The 19,807-nt window shown below is 37.3% G+C and overlaps 1 protein-coding gene across 3 annotated transcripts in view; it reads left to right on the forward strand.

Annotated features, from left to right (window-relative positions):
• The window catches only part of NKAIN2 (sodium/potassium transporting ATPase interacting 2), a 551,739-nt gene that overhangs the window by 275,099 nt on the left and 256,833 nt on the right, over positions 1–19,807 (forward strand). For 2 of the 3 annotated variants that reach the window (XR_011140188.1, XM_068938176.1), the window contains exon 3: positions 16,082–16,162. Coding sequence is in view for 1 of the 3 variants with exons in the window: in XM_068938176.1 (XP_068794277.1) it covers positions 16,082–16,162 (81 nt within the window). In the remaining 2 variants the exon portion in view is untranslated. Of the gene's footprint in view, positions 1–9,066; positions 9,450–16,081; positions 16,163–19,807 lie in introns of all 3 variants that reach the window. The other variant, XR_011140189.1, reaches the window with a different exon arrangement.

The following is a 19,807-nucleotide window of genomic DNA, read 5'->3' on the forward strand; positions in this document are numbered from 1 at the left end:
GACTATATTCTCCAATGACCTCTTGCGGCTTATGTATTTGGACACTGTCTTAGTTACTTAACCTTTTACTGACTCCTTACTGTTTTACACTTTTTTCTATCTGTCTTCTCAGTATTAATATTTCCATCATCTCTCCCTTCCTTGCTTTGCAAACTCTCCTATCTGTTCTCTGCATTACTACTGCTATGCGGTGTCTGTACTAAAGGAATGAGGGCAAAAGGAATTTCCAAAGATGAGGAGAGATGACCAGCAAAAAGCAGAATGATTTGGGTAATCCATAGAAATTTCTTGTTTAATAGACAAACGGACTGCAGAGCTTTTCTATGAAACTCTGTTTCTTTTGAAGTGTTATAACAGAAAGGGACTTATTGGCTAGATATTACTGAAATCCCAGCAGTGCATTTACTCAGCATCTGAAGTTCTAAAGGATGGTGAGGAAAAAGAAAAATGAAATGACTGGATGTATTTATTGATTTACATAACGACAGTCAGGTTTGGCAATAAGTCTTTGCACATAAAGCTGTCTAGCATTTTCCATCATAGAATCTTGATATTAACCACTTTTATGAGCTGGCTACAGTTAAATTAAGCCCTTTAGACCAAACTTTTGCTTAAAGCTATTTATTATTTTTCGGTTAAAACAATTCAGTTGTTCTCATCAGTTAGATCTATGGAATTAGAAACAAGAAAAACAATAGAAACAAAATCTAAACTTTTTCTAACGGCTGTTTCACTAATTTTTCTCCAGTGAAAACTCATCTAGTTTCGTTTGAATGGGCAGTGATTTCAAATTCAGAGACAGCAGCAAGCTAGCCAAAAAGACTTCAGCTGTGCTCGGTCTCTGGCCACCTGTGCTGGGCTCTGCCACCGAGGGAGCAGACACTGCTGTAGTCAAACGGGTGCTGAGCCTGCCCGCTGTGGCAGCTGGCACAGCTGCTAGGTGAGAGAGGAAAGGGCACTGACTGCTCATTCTTTGCACAAGTGGTACAGAGGGGAAGCAGGAAGCCACCACAACAGACTGAAGGAAGCAGACCAGAGGAGGCTGTAGCCCCTAGAGATGTAGGTAGTTTGGCACTATGCCCTGCAATTTCATTGCCTTGAATGGCACATGTCTGTTTTGAAAGGCTAAGGCTCCTGGCATTGCTGATGGTACATGGTACATGGTACATCAGCATCGCTTCATAACCTCTCTTTGTTGTTTTTTTTCTCAACGTTTCCTTTAAACCAGATGGAAGTAGTTATACCTATGCACTAATAGAAGACTTATCGAAGAGCTAAAAGAGCTTTATCCTCCTGCTGTCATCAGCCCACACAGAGGACACTGCTCATCACATGTTATTAATTGTGGCTACCTGACCGCATAATGGGTGGTACCTACAGTGTAAGCACAGTTGTAAATGTACCTCCACATACTTATACGTACTGTAACAAAACACTATTAAAGCTACAGATTCTGCATCCAAAACTGAGAAAGTTCCAAAATTAATGCTGCCTGTGTGACCTTTATTTAGCCCCCTGTGTTTTTAAATTATGCTACAGTCTTTAATTGCATGATCAAAGTGAGCATCTCCTTGTTAGTGGGCTTCTTACTTAACATGGGCTTCTTACTGGTAATGAATAATGTGGTCGCCTTCAACACCCCAGACTCATTTATGGTAGATATTTCTCATCTCTAACACGGGACTAATAACTATTACCTTGCCCAGCCAGGGTCTTATGAAGGTAATCCATGCTTAAGAAGTTCTCAGAAGCTGCAGTAAACTAGTCTAAGAAAATCCTATGAAAAACAGAATGTGGATAATATTCAATAAATAAAGCACACGGCTACAATGGGTAATGAAGGTAAAAGATGTTGAACAGCAGCATATAGTGGACGTAATCTACTAGGATACATGAAAAAAGACTTGGACGTCAACGTAAATTAACATGGGTAAAATATAATTCTTTCTTTTCCTAATTTTTCAGTTGTTTGCTTTAAATTCCTTTGGATGCTGGAAGCACCTTTTACTCTTTGCATGAAATAAATTATTGTACTTGGACAGGGTGATATGAGGAAATTCTTTCTGAATCATCTGGGCAATCAGTAGTATCCAGCAGCATATTCTAATTTAATTTAAGCATAAAATATAAGCATGAACTTTAGCTTGCATAGTTAAAATTTTTTGCAATGGTCACACAGCTATCCTGTTGTTCTTAAGGCAATAACAGATAAAAAATGACAGTGTTTTCCTTCTGTGTGATTTCACTTATTTCCACTTATTAGGGAGGAGTATGCACTTGATCTGGCACTCTGAAATGGAGCTAGAGAGCGGGAGAAACCTGCTCAGTTTTTATTATACCTTACAGAATTTGGAATAATTCAACCCAGTCACCTCAAAAACTCATCCCTTTTCCAAGAAAAGTTATCAATCTGTCATGCTGTTGTCTCCTGTCATAAAACTATCATCACAGACTTCCTGATGTGGCAATGCTGGGGTTATTGGAGAAGCATCTTGGCTCAGTGGTGCTTGGATTTTGCTTAGCGAAAAAGATAGCTGCAATGAAAGTAACATGGCCCTTTTGCCACAGCGTGGGAGCTACCAAGCCTTTCATTACTAATGTTATCAAATACCGTCTTGACATCTGGATATATTCTAATCCCACTTGAAGTGTCATCTGTTTATTTCCTTACTATTGACCTTGCTTACCTCTTTATAATTTGTTGAGCTATCATCCTTTCAACAACCTCCTATTTTTTCTGAAAAGTGAGGGGAAAGGGTCTGTGTCACACCGAGTATTTATCAACATAATAGGTATGATTTTCTACTCGAGCTGTGTACAGAGTCATGAGGCTAAGAAAGATCTGCAGCAATCAGACAATCATAGATTAAGTTAGGTGGGGACAAATTCCTGGAGGCCATCTGGTCCAATCCCCTATCAAAGAAACAAAGTTGTGTAACTTTGCTTGTGTTTCAAGCCAGTTTTGGGACAGGGTAGTCATATTCTCATGCTTCTCAACTGCATTTGCTATATCCGCTAATGTTCTTATATCAAAAATTACATTATAGTTGATTTTATTAATGGTACATGACAAATATGAATTCATATGTATGTTTTACCTTGCAAGTCAGTTTAATTCCCTTGTCATTTAATTCTTAAGAATTTTTTGAAAGTCAAACGTTATTTAAAGTATATAGAATCTCTAGATCCCAAATTACTGAATCAGGATTGTTATAAAAAGAATATGTAGTATAGGCTTAGCTTATGTTAAAATCTACATTGAATAGTGGTTGTTTTCAGCTGACACATCTAAAAAAGCTGCAGCTATATTTTAATTTCATTTCTAACACTATCCACATATTTTAATGATGGCTTTACAGGAACACTAGAACACTGTTCTCCAGAGGTCTTTTTTTTTTTCCCTCCTCAATCTTCTCCAACACTGATCCCCAGACCTCGGGTCTTTCATTAAATGTTTCTTGCTAAAACTATTTTAACTATCGGCTTCCACCTCATAACCAGTACTGTGTACAATTTTTTGTTTCATGACAGGCAATAAGTAATACATCCACGAACCATTTTCCATTAAATTGCTCTTGTGCATGTGAAAATGATAGACATTCTTTTAGACCTAAATAAATAATGCGATATTTTTACTAGAGACTACTCCGTGATTAACGAGTCACATCCCAAATAGCTGCAACTTCTTTTATCTTTATATCTAGATCCAGTTTTATTCTACTATAATTGTTAGTTCTGATGCAGTTATGGTCTCCATGGAAGTTTATGACCTGATTTATGCAATGAGGAGGAAAACATTTTTAAAATAGTACATTTATTCTTAAAGAAACTCTGTTTAAACAACTGAACTTATCCACTGTGGATAAAAGCAGAAAAAACTGTTCATTAAACTACTATGAGCATGGCGTGTCATTCCCGTAGGGCAAAATAAGGCTATTTAGAACATCTCAGCTAGATATTCCCTTTTATTAATCTGTTTGAATTCTTCTCAATGTGATCTGATTCCTACATTTGCAAACCTTTCTTTGTTTTGAATGTTCTGAAATGCTCAAAATTAGGTAAGATTCTATATTTGCATATTTTTTCTCCTTTGAATTAGTGGTATATAGTCCACAATACCTACACTCTATCCCTATACTGAAGTACTCTCTTAACTATATTTTAAGATGGACTTTTTGTCCTCTATTTTACATTGTGATTTGTCTCTTAGTAGCTTTGTTCATCAGTGTCTTACCTGTAGATAGTGCTTTCTTTCCCTTAGACCACCAGTGACAGATTTGTCTTTGTCTGTAGAAGGGACTTAAGGGTTGCTTTGGTGAAATCCACCTTCAGTGGGTGCAAAAAAAATGCACAAAGACATAATCTCTTGGTATCTCAGCACTAGCACTTCTTTCTACAAAAGAAATGACACTTTCAGGGTTATACAGGCAACCCATGTAAAACCTTTTTTTGGCATCTCTGCATAGTGAAACTATCCAACAAGCTGATAAGTGGGCACCATGCCACTGAAGCAGATGGGCATAGCTGTACAGAGCCAAAAGACAATGTATGTGCATCAAGTGTGGATGTTGGTGGCAGGCTTCCCAGTTAGTGATGTCTTAACGATTAAATGTCCTGACTTCTTTGCATCTGTAGTTACAGACATGCCAGCCTTGCTCCTGGATGGTCTTTGAAAATCTCTCTTATTTTAATTATCAGTCATAAAGAACCGTTAAAGGATGCCTGATCTAGGAGGTACTTGAGACAAGAAGGTTAACAGTAAAGGAAATAGTAAAGATAACATTTCCCAGTCCAAAGTATGCGCATGCTCTCACCCAAAACTGAGATGTAAATTGCAGTTCCAGAGGCAAAAGCATTTTTTCGGGAATGCAAAACACAGTGGAGAGAAGTGACAGTTACTTTCAGAGGAAGACAATCAAATGCCATCCAAGAAACATGGTCACCATGATTTTACCAAAAAAAAAAAAGAGAGAATTTGGAGGCCATTTGTCATAAATGAAAGAAACTTGAAACCAGGAATAAAGAAAAGTATGCTATTTTTGATTGTAGTCATATTTAGGGAAACATAGTTTAGCCATTCTATGACAATTAACGGGGCTGCATCACAAAATTACTTGACTACCTCACCAATTTCTCCTCAGAACTGGAAGAATCTATGGGATGCAGTAACTAATGAGGTTTCAATGAGCTAATGAGGTTTTTGATGCAAGTTGAAAGCAAGGGAAAGGAAAATCTGCCTAAGATAGCTAAGAGAAGATTTTTCATTGCTTCCTGAATAATGCGGAACCAAATATGTGCACAGACCCATATACAAACTTTCCTGAAGAAGGCCATAACTCCTCCAATAAGCAAGCAAAGTGTAATGTATTCTGGTGCATTTGGGTAAAGTCAAATATTGATTGATTGATTAATGAGGAAGATATTTTTAGAATATTATTTCCTTGGAATACGTGCAGTCAGTTTTTAGTGTGAATTTAATGTTTTTTAGACATGCATGGTATTGAATTTCCCTCAAGAAATCAGGAAATTAAATGTTTTACATTTTATTCTCTTTAAGAAAGAGAGATTATTCTTGATTTGATTTTTCTATATTGTTATTGTTTCAGATTTCTCTATTAATCTCATTCAATGTTTTCAGGAATAAAAAAAGAAAAAAAAAAGTTATGTTAGATTATACATACTGATCTCGCCAAGTCAGGCGCTGTTGTACCAGAAAGAAATAAGGGAACTATGGTCCTTGCCCTCCTCACTCTCCTCCCTATTGCTCATTAGCACCACTCAAAGGGACATTCACACTCATGTGAAATAGTGTCAGCTGAACAGGTATGCGGCACTTACACTAACCCTGTGCTCACCACACAGTTTACCAAAGCTAACTTTTATGCCTGTAGAATTTTACTCCATCCGCTCCAGCTGCCTTAGCCTCCAACATAGCAAACAAAATCCAGTCTGGCTCCCTCGTATGGCGGGCTCTAAATAGCTGTGCTAGCCAGCGTCTCCTTAAAGCCAAACAGTTTGCAGAGCCAGTGATTGCATGTTTGTTTTCTCCAAAGAATAGAATGTGACCTTTGTAGTTGACTGGTACTTTCGAAACAGCCAACAGCCTCCCAAAATAGAGCTGCCAAGCAGTGATTTGAATGGAGCGCTCTGTCCCCTAAACTTGAAAACACAAACTGTCCTAGCATCTTAGTGAGCTCCTGCTGATATTACTAAACCGATTATTTACAAAATTTTGGAGAGGTCTTATGAATTTTTGAGAGCTAATACTTTAGAAAACAGTGCAGAGAGAGGTAAGAATGAGTCTGATGGTCTTCACTTATTTTACCTATAGCAAACATCTCTTTATTTTCATTTAAATCTCTCTTGGAATACAAAAACCAAGGACCAAACTCAAAGCCCTGTGTACTCAATGGGCAGGCTCCCCTTGAATTTGACTGTTAAAGCATTAAGCCAAAGAAATTAAAGAAAGAAAACAACACCCAGTAAGCAGACTACAGACCTCTCAATTTATCAAATGCTCTTGTTGTACATTGCTTAGTTTTAGCAAGATTTTTGATGTATTCACTGGGGGAGATGGATTCCCTTTATAAATAGTTACAATTGGCACTCAAATAGTGAGGCATCAATAAAAGAATCTAGATAAATGTCAGTAGAGTTCTGTCCCTAGCAACAGTATCTATTGATTTTATTTTTTGCATTCTGTTAAAAATGAACACTGAAAGAATTCTGAGTGTCCTGATTTGTATTTTTAATAGGGAATTTAAATGGGCACAGCTGCTAAAAACTCCATTAAAATAAACTGTTCAATGACTGAATTATAAGCATTTTTCTTTTTATATGTTTCTGAAACAGCTATAGGCACCAAGAAAATGCTCAATATACTTGTTGCTTAACCAATATTAAAATGTCTGGGGAAAAGAATAGGGATAAGCATCTGAGACCATTTCAGGGAGAAGCCCTTTTCATTACATTACAGCAAAGATATATTTCTCTCATTTATTTTCTCTGGGCAAAACCCCCTTGCCTTCCTGGTTGCGCTTGGCCTTGTCAAAGTAGGAGTGATGGAGAGTGTTCCCACCCAGGTCTTGTTGCATAGCAGAACAGGTGGGGTCCTCCTGGGACTGCCTGAGGTTGAAAAGGACCTGGAGAAGTGGCCCTCGGCTGGGGAGGCTGATTTTCCGCAGGTGAAATGTGAGCATTTGATAGCATAGGCATGGCATAGAGACCAAGAGGAACAGCCTCGAGGAGAAGGTGGGCAGTCAGTCAGTCTTGTTATCACATTCTTAGATTGGCCCTGGCAGAGCCTTTCAGCAGGGTGGTAGCACCGGTGGTCCCTAACTGGGTGATGACAAGGAGCAGGCAACAGCATCTCTAGGGGGAGGTTAGGGGGTGGTTCACATATTCTGTAGAAAAGTGATCACACAGCCTTTGCTTGAACACTTTTCCAAACATTCTAGTCCTCCCTCTTGGAGAATGAACTGACCTCCAAAATCACATCATTTCGATTTCTATCTTTCTTTTTTCTTTGTCAACTGCAACATGATTTTAACAGCTGATAAGAGCTGCTAGGAAAACAAAATAAACTGCTAGGCATAGATTAATGTTTCATACCATTTCAAAGCCAGGATTTAAGGTTTTTAGATCTTGTGCAGCATTGATTTCTAGTGCTAGTAGCTCTTGAGGTAGAACCTAGCAGATTCATGTTGGAACTGAAGTAGAGGCGTGGGAGAGGATCAAAATACTACTATTTTAAGATTCATTATTCCTTGATCTGCTCAAGCCGTGTCTTGAAAAACAGAGATATTACTGGAATTCTGATATAAATCAACCATTTCCAACTCTGTTTAAGTGAGAATTATCTGTAAGCTATTTTCCTGTTTCCTATCTTTAATTACTTGTTATTTCTATTTTTGGACACTTTGTAATCTCTTTCACAACCTAAAAAATGCTGAAAAAATAGGAAAGTCTGATAAGAAGAAAAATATCAATCCATCTGTGCACATATGCATTTATTTGTATGTGTGTGTAGCTAGGTGGATATGTACTGCGTTGCAGTAAATTGAGTATTCAGATTTTGAAGTCTCTTCCTGCTGGTAAATGTTTCACAACAAAAATGTGATCAAAAGAGATATAGGAAGTGAAAGATGAGTGAAGCCAAGCCAATTAAATTTCTACTTCTAAGACAAAAAGATAAAATAAATATGTCCCATTAAAATTTCTGCCTTGCTTTCTTTAGCATATGAAATGCACCGTGGTTAAAAGGGCCATGAGCTTTAGCACAGAGGTTCAGAAGAAAAGTTAAAAAAAAAAAAGAAGAAAAAAATTAAGATGAGAAGGAGAAAATTTATCTACTCCCGATTTGTAAAAAGAATGTCAGAAATTATTTTTAAGTAAAAATATATTTTACTTTTTACTTATAGAATACTTTTATTTGGGAATCTATTATGTCTGTAACATCCTAACATTGACTGAGGAATGCTAATCCGTAAGCTACTATATCTGCTTATTTTCATATTTTGGAGGCCGTCTTAGAACATTACACTGGAAAAGACAACATTATTTATCAAAAATAGCATGACTCCATACAGATAATGCTGTGTCTTTCTTATGAAGGCGATATGAAGTGTCCAGTATGTCATCTGAGTTTTTCATGGGTTCTTAGTAGGGAGATTTGGCATTTAGTTTTTTGGATAATATCTTAAGATGGTATAGTCCGACACTGAAACGCAGCTGAAAAATAACCAAACAGAAAAAGATGTATCCAGAAGCAGTTGCCATTTTAGTGGTTCTCTTATGCTTTTCCTCTAAAACCTAAAATGCTGTCAAACTCAGAGACAGAAAGTGAACAAGGGAATGAATGAAGTATAAGAAGTGGTGGAACATCAGTAAATATGTAGAACACAACAGATAGCATTTCTCAGAAGATATCTCTTCAGTAGTCCTTTGGGGATATTTGACACTGGTGACATTTTATTTTGTTTGTTTGTTTGTTTGTTTGCTTGTTTGTGTGGAAAAAAAGGGAGTGCATATCTGCATAGTGTTATTGTCTCATTTTTGATATCACAGGTACAAGATTTTTGAAGGGGCTCTGTGACGTTAAGAATTTTACCTCGGAGGAGCTTAGCTTACCAGACAGCAGGGGTGGAGAGATCTGTATCTTAGAAATGAATTGAGCCCTGGAAATGCTTTTTTCTCTCAATTGACTTTAATGGGAATCTAGACACTACTCAGAGGAAGATATCTGCATTTCAGACATCTAAATGTGGGCAGATGGATACCACTCCTGCAATAATGAGTGCTGTGGAAATCCAGCTTCTCTTATGCAGAAGGAGTTGGAGCTATGTCTTCAGAAAAAGTGAATCTCTTCTATGCGTTCTGGGCCCTGGATGATTCTGGCACTTAAGTAAATGGAAACCAAAAAGATGAAGCCAAAAGTAAAAATGAGGCAGGTAAGTTCCACCCAGTCTAAAACTTCCTGGCTATGTGTAGACTGAGTGGTAAGCGCACAACACAGCACAGTCCTGAGGCCCTGGGATTTCTCTTCATCCATTTGTGACCTGACCAGAATGTCACAGAATTCTTGCCCTTACGCTTATGTATCTTTCCCACAAAACTGAAGGAAAAATAGAGTTACTACACTGTTAGATAAAGTCAGGGCATGTAACCAAGCCCAAAGAGCCTGAAAACTTAAGCATAATCACTGGATATACAAAAGCTTCCAGGAAGACATTTTAGGTAGCACTTGCTCTGTATTTACAAGCAGTGGCTGCCAAGGAGTAAGAAACCAATCCAATGGTTGTTTTCTTTTTGGCGGTGACCAGTTCTGTTGTACTTGACAGTTCAGCAGCTTTCAGTCAGTTTTGGCAGAGGATGCTAATTATGGAAGTGTAAATCAGATGAAATAAAGAGAAATTTTCAGCCTGAGGGTGCAAAGAGAAGGTAAAACTATAGATTTATTTGCGACTAATGAAAGACTGAGGAGACAGCCTTGCCGTGCTGAAGGGTTAAGAAGATCCCTCCTGATAAAAAACAAATAAACAAACTGTCATTTCAATTGGAAGAGTCCAGCTGGAGTATATTCAGAAATGACTCATACAAAATTAACCCACATTTGCTTAGAAACAGAAACTCAGGGTGATGGATCGTGCTCTACCACTATTGCCATGATTAAAAATCCCCCCCGAAACACCAAAAACAGATCTAAAACCTAACAGTATGAAGAACTCAGTCAAGCAAAACTAGTGCAAGCTGCACACTGAGACAACCAATGCAATTTAGAACAATGTCCAGCTTACAAAACAGGATGAAAAAATCCAGAGGATTACAACATTCTGCAAGAGCTCCGATGTACATTCAAGAAAGTGAAAGGCACTGCTGCCAGAAACATTGTTATGTGTTGTCAAGGCTGCTCGGTTTGGTCCTGAGCTGTCTGCCATGGAGGCATGTAGGTAACTGCTGGGTTAGGAAGACTTTCATCTGGATCATTAAAAGCAGAGTGCGGCTGCTTTTTGTGTCTAGTTGCTGAGAGCAGTAGTTCTGCTTAAAGCAGCTGATCCTCACATATTCAGTAACTGCACCTCTCCTGGTCATAGATTTGGCTCCCAAGTCTGGTTTGGAGTCTGGTTTTGGTTTCTGATCCTGCTCTGCATTGGAGGCCTCCCTGTGGGCTGTGGCTCGTGCCAGCTTCTAGAGTTTCACTGTAACCACTACACCACGCAGCCCGTACCCTCATCTCCTACATGAGCACTTGGAGAAAAGCCACAAGCAATGGAAAGGAAACAGCCATATGTGGCCCGGATTAAATCAGAGACTGGTGCTTTTTAAAGGGTGACTTTGTTTCCTGGGGCTGCCCTGCAGTCTCCTATGATTGCCACTACAGATGGACTTATCCCAACAAAAAATAGTTGCGGTCTTTTACTGGTTCCAGGAAGGTGGATACAAGAAAGGCAGAATTTTAGTCATTTAATGCTGGAAAGGATCAGATAGGCAGTGCCGCAGGAGGCTAAGGCTACTAAACCCATGGGCCTCGCTCTTGAAGAACAGCTGCCTTCACAGAATAGTACTTCTTTCTATTTCAGAGGGGCCTTTCAAAGCTGAACAAAGTTGCAGGCACCTTGGAGATAAGCTGAACATTATCGGCAAGTTTAGTTAGTATGCTGGTGCCAAGAATACAGAATTCCACATACAGAAAAAAAAAAAAGATAAGTTTTGGAAACTGTATTTCTAAGTGATGATTCTTCTTTAAGAGAGGAAATTAGGGGAGAGTAACTTCAGAAGCAAAGATAATGATAATTGTGGACAGTTGTTGCTGTGTTACTGGAAAGAAAGGCTGCTTTCCAGAAACGCTGGGCTTAGGGTAATCTTTGAACAACTCAATTACTGTCACTCAGGTAACATAAATGATCAAATTTTTAAATTCTATACTAAATGGCGTCTCATTTTAAACTGTGGAGCATAGTATTTTCAGCTTAATTTAAAAGACTGTAAAACTTAAAATGTACATGTTTGTATAAAGAAAATAAGCAGCAAATTCACTAATCACAATAGGACTGAGTTTACTGTTGCTTTTGAATTGCACAAGGTATCATCTTCTAGGTCTTGAGCCCGGTACCTCTCTGTAAAATGTGATTGAAATTGACCACATATCCAAAAATAATTAGGGAGCAAGAGAAATGCCATGATAAAATTCTGTGAAATAGACGCGCACATTTAAAATGTTCATAGCTATCAGAGTTGCTAACAGTGTCTATACTTGAAAGATATGTGACTTATTTCTCCTTCAGATGAAGGGATAAAGGTATTAGATGTGAGTTCTGGTGACCAGCTTTGTATCAAAGACAGAGTAGTGGGCTACATGGACTTTGGTTTTTGTGTCCCTGTGGTCATTTATCCATTGGGTTGTGGAACTAAGTCTAGTCATTTAATTTCTTTGACCTTCAGTTTCCCTTTTAGTAAAATGGGGATAATGCAATTTAGCTGAGTTTGAGTGAAATGTGGAGTGTATACTTTCTTTTTGAAGCCTGTGACTATACGGTATCAATAAAGCGTAAAGTAGGTATTCTTCTCATAGTTCTTCATAGATGTTTGTATATTTGTGGTAGCTTAAAGAACGGCAACCACATTCCAGCATGTGAGAACTTTCTTTATATAATTTATTTTACAAAAGGAAATGGCTTATCTGACTGACTACAGCTTTGCGAAACAGTAAACATTCAGATCTTCAAACTTAGCCGTCCAGCTTTATCTCTTTCCAGTGTGGCTTTCCATAAAAATAATAAGGCTGTGTTGTCATTGCTGTAATCATTTCCTCCTGTCAGTAGCTCCTGCTTGGTCAAGTGTGTGTTCATCAAGGTTCTTGTCTTGTTGATATGTGACTGCTGCAGCATTGTGGCAGCTTCTATCAGATAATGCAGCTGTCTTGAACTCCCACACAGAAGAAAAAAATACAGCTATAGCCCTTTGAAGAACTCATAAAATGTGTTTCTAATTAGATACATATAATAGAGAGTACCAGAGGGATTTGTTCATTGTCACAGACCTTCAGAGCTGAATTTCTGCAACAATTTGCTGAAGCACATAGACAACGAGAGGCATTTATGACTGCATGTGATCCAGAGATAAGAGATATGCTAGATCTGAAGCATCTGAAATAAGAAGCAGTGGGAAGCAGAAGCATCCTTGTTTTTCAAGACAATTATACACAGTGTTTATCCACAGAATTCAGGCAGCAACACTTAATATAACATTTCAAAAGAAGCAGCTTTAAAAAGTAGTTTTAAAACCTTTTCTGCAGTCCAGTAACAGCAGATGCTCGTTAAGAGAATCTGTCTAAAAGTCAGATAATTTTGTCATTTTTCAGTGATAGAGTAGACAGCTGAAAAGAGAAGTTTCACTTCTTCCTGTGAACATAAGACTTGCTGCTGGGACAAGCAGCTCCAAAGTGCCTTGGAGCGTTCTGCTGGATGTGCTGTGCACAGGGAGCTTTTTAATCAGCTGTTGCTTACATGCAATGCGGCAAGTTGCACCATGAACAGCGGATCTAATGAAATGGCAGCTTTTTCCCATGTATCTTTTCCTCCTCATGTTGACTGATAAAAGATGAACTTATAAGCCTTTCTCTCTATGAGGACTTCAGTAGAGTTCTGCACACCTGTTTTCCTGAAACTTTTGATAAATAATAACTTTAAAACTTCTGCCCTTTTGTTCAGTTTGGTTAAAATTGTTCAGGAGCTCAAAAGTTATGCCAAGGAATCAGATAGTACATATGGATCATTATTGTTTAAGTCTCATTTCTTTGGGACCCTGATCTAAATGAGGTGTTTAGACTTTTCATTTTAAGAAAGACAGTTGTCTTTGTGTAATAGAAGAAACATTTGTATTAACTCCGTCAGTGTGTATGTGCACTTGTAAATAACATTAAAATATTAAAAGACTAAAAAAGCAAAAAAGTTCAAATATAGAAAAGTTAGAAAATGCCAAATTAAGGTTATTGACTCTGACTTAACGTTTCTTTCTCCTGTTTTCACATTTCTGACACTCCATGTTGCATGCGAAGTCAGATGTACTATGAATAGCCAGCTATGGGAAACTGAAAATGCTCAATATACTTAATGACTCAAGTCTGGGTTTTTAAAAGTGAATCTGAACTAAGTTCCTGTGTTTCGAAGTCTAATTAGTGTCCTAACCTTAAAAGGTAGATGTGCATTAGAGAGGCTGTGAAATCTGCTCCCCTGGAGATATTCAGAACCCAGCTGGACAATTTCCTGTGCAACCTGATCTGTGTTGGCCCTACTTTGAGCAGAGAATTGGACCAAGTGACTTCCAGAGGTCCTTTCCAATATAAATAAATCTGTGATCTGTAGACCAGATCTATGGTCCAGAGAGCAAGGCCCTATAAACTCTATGTAATCTATATGCTTTACACTGCCTAAAATTACTGATGTGTAAAGCAATTTGAAACTTTAAAATTGAGTCTGTTTCTAGTAGATAAAAGCAATATTCATCACGATTCTTTAAAATCTATATATTGGGTATGTAACAATACATTGGGTAAGTAGCAGTCAGGCTGGCTGGCAATGATTTGATGAACTGCAAAAAATAAGAAAAAAGAATAGGCCTAAATTTTACCCGTGTTGGATATAGTCTCATTTTAGACATCCTTAGAAAGGATAGAATTGTATTTTCACAATATCTAGAAGATTAAGTAGAAAATAGCAGACTCAGACTGATGCAAAACAGCACTTCTAAGAGAAATACAAGAAGATTACCACATAGGTTATTACTGAATTTAGAGGAGTAAACAAAAGCCAACAGAACGTGATTTAAATTAGATAAATGCAAGACATTGTACGTATAAAAAAAGAGATATTAAGACCTAAAAGACTAAGAGGGTGAGGCAGAGAATTGCAGTGTGAGGAACCTGAACCAGTACAGCTATTTCACAGCTTGTAAATTGCTACAAATTTGCACATAGTAGTAAACTCAATTCACAGAGAAGAAAAAGATGGAAAGTGATTATTCTACTGGATCATATACAGAGTAACTCACAACAGGGATGTGGTTTGTCATATATTTTTGTTAAGGGTAGATAGTGTACAGTGTAAAGTATTATCTGCTTATTAAGAAGGTGATATAATACAGAGAAGTTCAAAAATGGACTTTTAATAAGTTAAACATGATTTGGAAAGGTAGCCTAACAGAATTTATTCAGTACAACTTGGAGAAAAGGCAATAAAACAAGAGGTCCTCTGTAAATACTGGAGACAAAGGGGATTGATTATATAAAAGGTGGAAATAACCTTCAGCTAAAAGGGCTAGGGAATAGTGTTGTGTCTTTTTTTGTTGTATTTCACACACACACACTTTGCCATGGCTCTGTGGAAAATTAGAAGACGTACAGAACTGAATCATGAACAGCTACAGAACAGCAACAATAGTTATTAGAAAACAGTTGTAGATCCTAAGGTTTATTAGATGACGGAATAATTTGTCAAAGGAAGTTTTCAAGCACAAACATTATGCAAGACTAGCAACAGAAGGTCAGATTTTGTTATAGAGGATCCTCCAGCATTACAACAGGGAAATGTAGTTTCCAGACCTGGCACTTAAGATCTTGTGAATACAAAAGAGTAGCTATAGGCATATATGTGGACAGAAGGAGACAAAGCAAATATACTCCACTACTCACATCCGATACGCAAATAAGAAATTAGACAACCAGCAGCGAACAGATACTGCTTACGCATGAATATTTCTGCTACACACTGTAATAATAATAATAAAAAAGTCAAAGAAAATGGCAATTTAAAATACTATCTAGCCCTAAGGGTGTTGAATAATTTTGGATGATGGTCTGGAATGTCACTAATATAATATAGGGGCTGCTGTCACGATGCAGGAAAAACCCTCCATATTTCCTAGAAAAACTGTAAAATAATGAACAAAAAGTATTTTCTTGAGACTACATCCCAAGTGTTGCAGAGTCTAGTACCTACTCCAATAAGTTTGTTTTTTAGTAAGTTATATTTGAATAACCATTTGAATAAACATCTCTGCACTTCTTACATATAATTGATATCACATGCCTCTCTTGATATTGCAGTATTCCCTATATTAGCAGTAATAAGAGATACAGATTAATTTCAAATTTGAATTTAAGGTCAGTCATCTGTTTTCTCAGATGGAGATTTTCTGGTGTGACTGAACACTTATCAGGTCACACTAGATTGTAACTGTGAAAGGAAAAAATTTATTACAGGAAAGAATTTATTACAACCAGAGAGGTTGTAGAGTCTTCTTTGCTGGAGATATTCAAAACCTGCCTGGACGCGATCCTGGGAAATATGCTCTAGAGGACCCTGCTGGAGCAGGAAGGTTGGACTAGATGATCTCCAGAGGTCCCTTCCAACCTCAACCATTCTTTGATTCTGTGATTCTTGATTTTCTTTTACATGTAACTTTCATATGTACCACATTTATATTCTGTTTTTGTCTTGGATTAAACTAATGGTCTAATGAACTCAGTTCAGCTCAGCTGATTGCAATATTAATCATGTATTGTTTCTCTCTTCCTCTCTTACAGTATGCTGTTTGGCTAGTCCTCTGGGTTACATGGAACGTGTTTGTTATCTGCTTCTATTTGGAGGCTGGGGACCTTTCAAAGGTAATTTACCATCTGATACATTTAAGCCATCAGTGCTGTGCTAACATGTCCCAGTCCAAAGGCAAAGTCTCCTGTTTTACTCATCCTCTTGATGTTCTTAGAAGGAGGATAGTGTGGTGGAAATTTTGAATATTCTGGGTATGTTAGAACCCTTTATCCTAGACAATTACAGATATATACATTCTGATGACCACAACAATAATGATATATTCCCTTTAAAGGAAAATTACATATTTTTCCCTCTCAGTGATTCCACAAAGCAAATTTCATCTTTATGAGAAAGACTAATTAGTGATTTCATAAATACTGAAGATTACCATCTCAAGGTTAAACACATCTTTCCTTTGTACCACTCAGCTTGCTATTACTTAGCTGGATTTCTTCCAGGGATCTTATATCACAGCATAATAATTGTAAAACAAGGTGTCTTTCATTAAATTACAATGTAAAATGAGCTGTCGAAATGCATTGCTATTTGGCTATAACTGTTTTTGTAACTCCATGGTTCTGGTAGGAATATTATAATTCAAGACTTATACATGGTAAAAATCCACAGGAAAAATATATTTCCTCAAACATGACATATTTATAAGGTTTTATTGACACTACCAGTGAAAACACATAAGCAGTAGTTGATAATAGGCTCTCATAATCCAGTATAAATAGATCCTCTATCTCAGACCAATACTCCTACTTTCTATGGTGCTCCCAGAGGGCTAGCAAATTGAGGGAAAAAAGATTAGCAGTGGTAACAAGTTGTTTCATTAAAGTTAAGAATTTCACCTGGGATTGTATGTTGTGGTCCATGCTGAGTTATGCTGACAGTGGTATGACCTGACCATCAAGGGGAATCTCACTTATGAAAAAGAGCATGTTATTCTCTTGATTCAGATATTTATTTGCCTTCTCTAATTAAAGGGAATTTAGCCCAACTGTAAATTACAGATGTAATTCTGTGATCTTGTGTGAGTTACTGATATGTTATGATGCAGAAAGTTAAACACAATTATAGGAAGAATAAATGAGGCAAAGATATTTCTTTACCAGCACTTTCTCTCAAATCACCCCTAAAGTGCAAAAAATACTGGAGACAGGGATCTTTCATCCCCATGTCTTCTATTGCTTCAAAAGATACAGACTTCAAAAGGATTATAATTTCATTTCCTGAGGGTATTAAAAGAATTTTCTGTAGGTAAAACAACGTTACACTTTCTGGGTTCTGTACCTTCAGACAGGCTCAGTCTAATTAAGAGTCTGGTAAAAACACAGTAAATTCAGAAACTTACACATAATATCTTCTATGAGGTTAAAATGCTTTCTGTATTGGTAAGTGAGCTAATCTATATAACAAGTCGAACCCATGTTGTATGGTGGTATTCAACCCAGTCCATCCTCTTTCCACCTGCTCATTTCAGCCACCTGCATTCCTTAACTAGTAAATGTTGCAGTGCTTCTCATGAGATGTGTCTGAGGAAGACAAAGGGAGCGGAAAGAAAAGGGAAAAGGAGAAGCAGCTGTTTGAGTACTGTATTTTAGTGGGTATAAAATCAGTTTAAGAAGACCAGTGCTATCTGGAACAAAGACAGGCAAGACAACAATGCTTACATCTGGAACTGATTTCTTCTGATTCTAGGGCTGTGTGATCTAGAGTGTTTCCAACGAACCGTGTGGTACAGGCTTATACCTGGATGCAATCGAAATGCTTATTTGGTCTTTAGCAGTATTATTTATTTGTTCTAGTGATATAATCTACTCTTAAATATCCAGTAGAGTATATTCCTTCCACTTCAGCTAGTCATTGGACCAATAGCATTAGTAAAGAGAGAGAGGAAAGGAAGAGTACCTAGAAAAAAGATTGAAAAAGTAGGTAGAGGCTGACTCATCAGCTACAAAAGGTCTAACCAAATCACATAGAACATCCTTCTCCCCTCTTTCATCTGAATGTGGTACATCAAAACTTCCCTAGATGCTCACATCATCTACAAGAACTGGAGTCTAGAAATATATGTATGATGGAAGCTACCCAACTGTTCGAATGGATAGAACTTACATTCTAAGTCTTTCAGAGGCTACAACTGTTTTACAGATGTTGATATGCTACAAAATGGGTCATTTTTAGCTTTATATTTGTCCGTCACATTCACATATCTTGCACTGAATCTTCTTTATATTTTCACCTGGGAATAAGGACAACTTCACATTAGTAATGATACTTCAGTGTATTTTTTTGTGTTTGGAATGGCATGTAGAATCTTGAAAAAAGCTGTCGGTCTGAAATGGTTCTAAACAGAAAATAAAAAATAACCTTTAGGCAGGTAGCAGAGGGATGCCTCTGAGGCTATAAACCATGAGAGAGGATACTGCACAGCATGGCTTTAGCAATTGATAGGTTAAAATTACAGCTTAATAATAGTCCAGCTGGGTATAGTTTATTTTTATATGTATAATTTATAGCTTTCTACCAAATAAAATAAAAGAAAGGCTTTTCTTTTGGAAGTTTCGAGAATAGCTTTTTTCCTATGTGTACGTACATCTATTTTTCCAGCATGACTTGCTAAGGCAGTGGAGATGACATATTTCGACTGTTGATATATCTCACTACAAAAGACATGCTAGCTTCATCCTTTTTTAAATTAGTTGTGGGGGCAGAGGTCATGACACTTTTACAGCTTTTCCTTATTTAGTGAAATGGCCCTGTAAAGACTCAGACATTTTTAGAACTATGAGATAATTATCTCTGAAGAGACTGAGTAGGCTGAAGGATTATTAGTGAACAGCCATGCAAATCTGTTTACATTATATGACATTACAGTCTTATATATGCTGTGGAAAACGGCATCATACTCTAACTATTTTCTCTCCTTGAGGTATAGTTAATGCCTTTGCTGACACTCTTGCACAGCAAGTCAGAATATTTACGGCTCAGAAGATCAGTAACAAAGAGGAAGCACAAACTCTTGCTCTTCACCCTGATTGTTATGTGGATCTGTGAATGAATACCTAGAAAACTCACTTCTCAGACTACTACTTATCAGTTTTACACTTCAGTAATATTTAATTAGTCTCCTTGATGTTTTGTTTGCAGGTAAGTGCCATACTAAATGTATGTAGGACTTTTAGCTTTCAGGATCTCTGAGTAGTAATATTTATTTTGGCCAGTGGCTGAGCAAACATGTAGCATAATGAAAACATGACATCTTGTCTTGAATGAGGTGCATTTGAAGTGCACTACTCAAACAAAAAAGGAAAAAAAAATAATAGAAGGCATCTGTGAGAAATTGTAATATTTCAATTATTTCTTTAAAAATACCAAGAAATATTTACAAGTAAAAAACAAGGGATGAGTTTCAGCTATCATGGAGCAAAATCAACAAAAAGTTAACAGCCTGTCTAGCTCTTTTGACTTTCTTCTTTAGGCAGAGCTCTCATTTGCTTCTGTGAGATTCCCCCATGACCTCTGAACGAAGACCCTCAGTAAAAAAGTGCTGCAAATGCTCATATAACGAAGAAACAGTACCCCTACTTCAAGGCATTTAAAAACTTCCACTAATGATGTCTGTGGATCCCCTCAAGCTGAAAAGTAGCAGAATAAGAACTACCACGTTCCTATTTTTAGTTTTAAAATGTATAGACATTTGCTGCAAA

This window comes from Struthio camelus, chromosome 3, assembly GCF_040807025.1.
Source record: "Struthio camelus isolate bStrCam1 chromosome 3, bStrCam1.hap1, whole genome shotgun sequence".
NCBI lineage: Eukaryota > Metazoa > Chordata > Aves > Struthioniformes > Struthionidae > Struthio > Struthio camelus.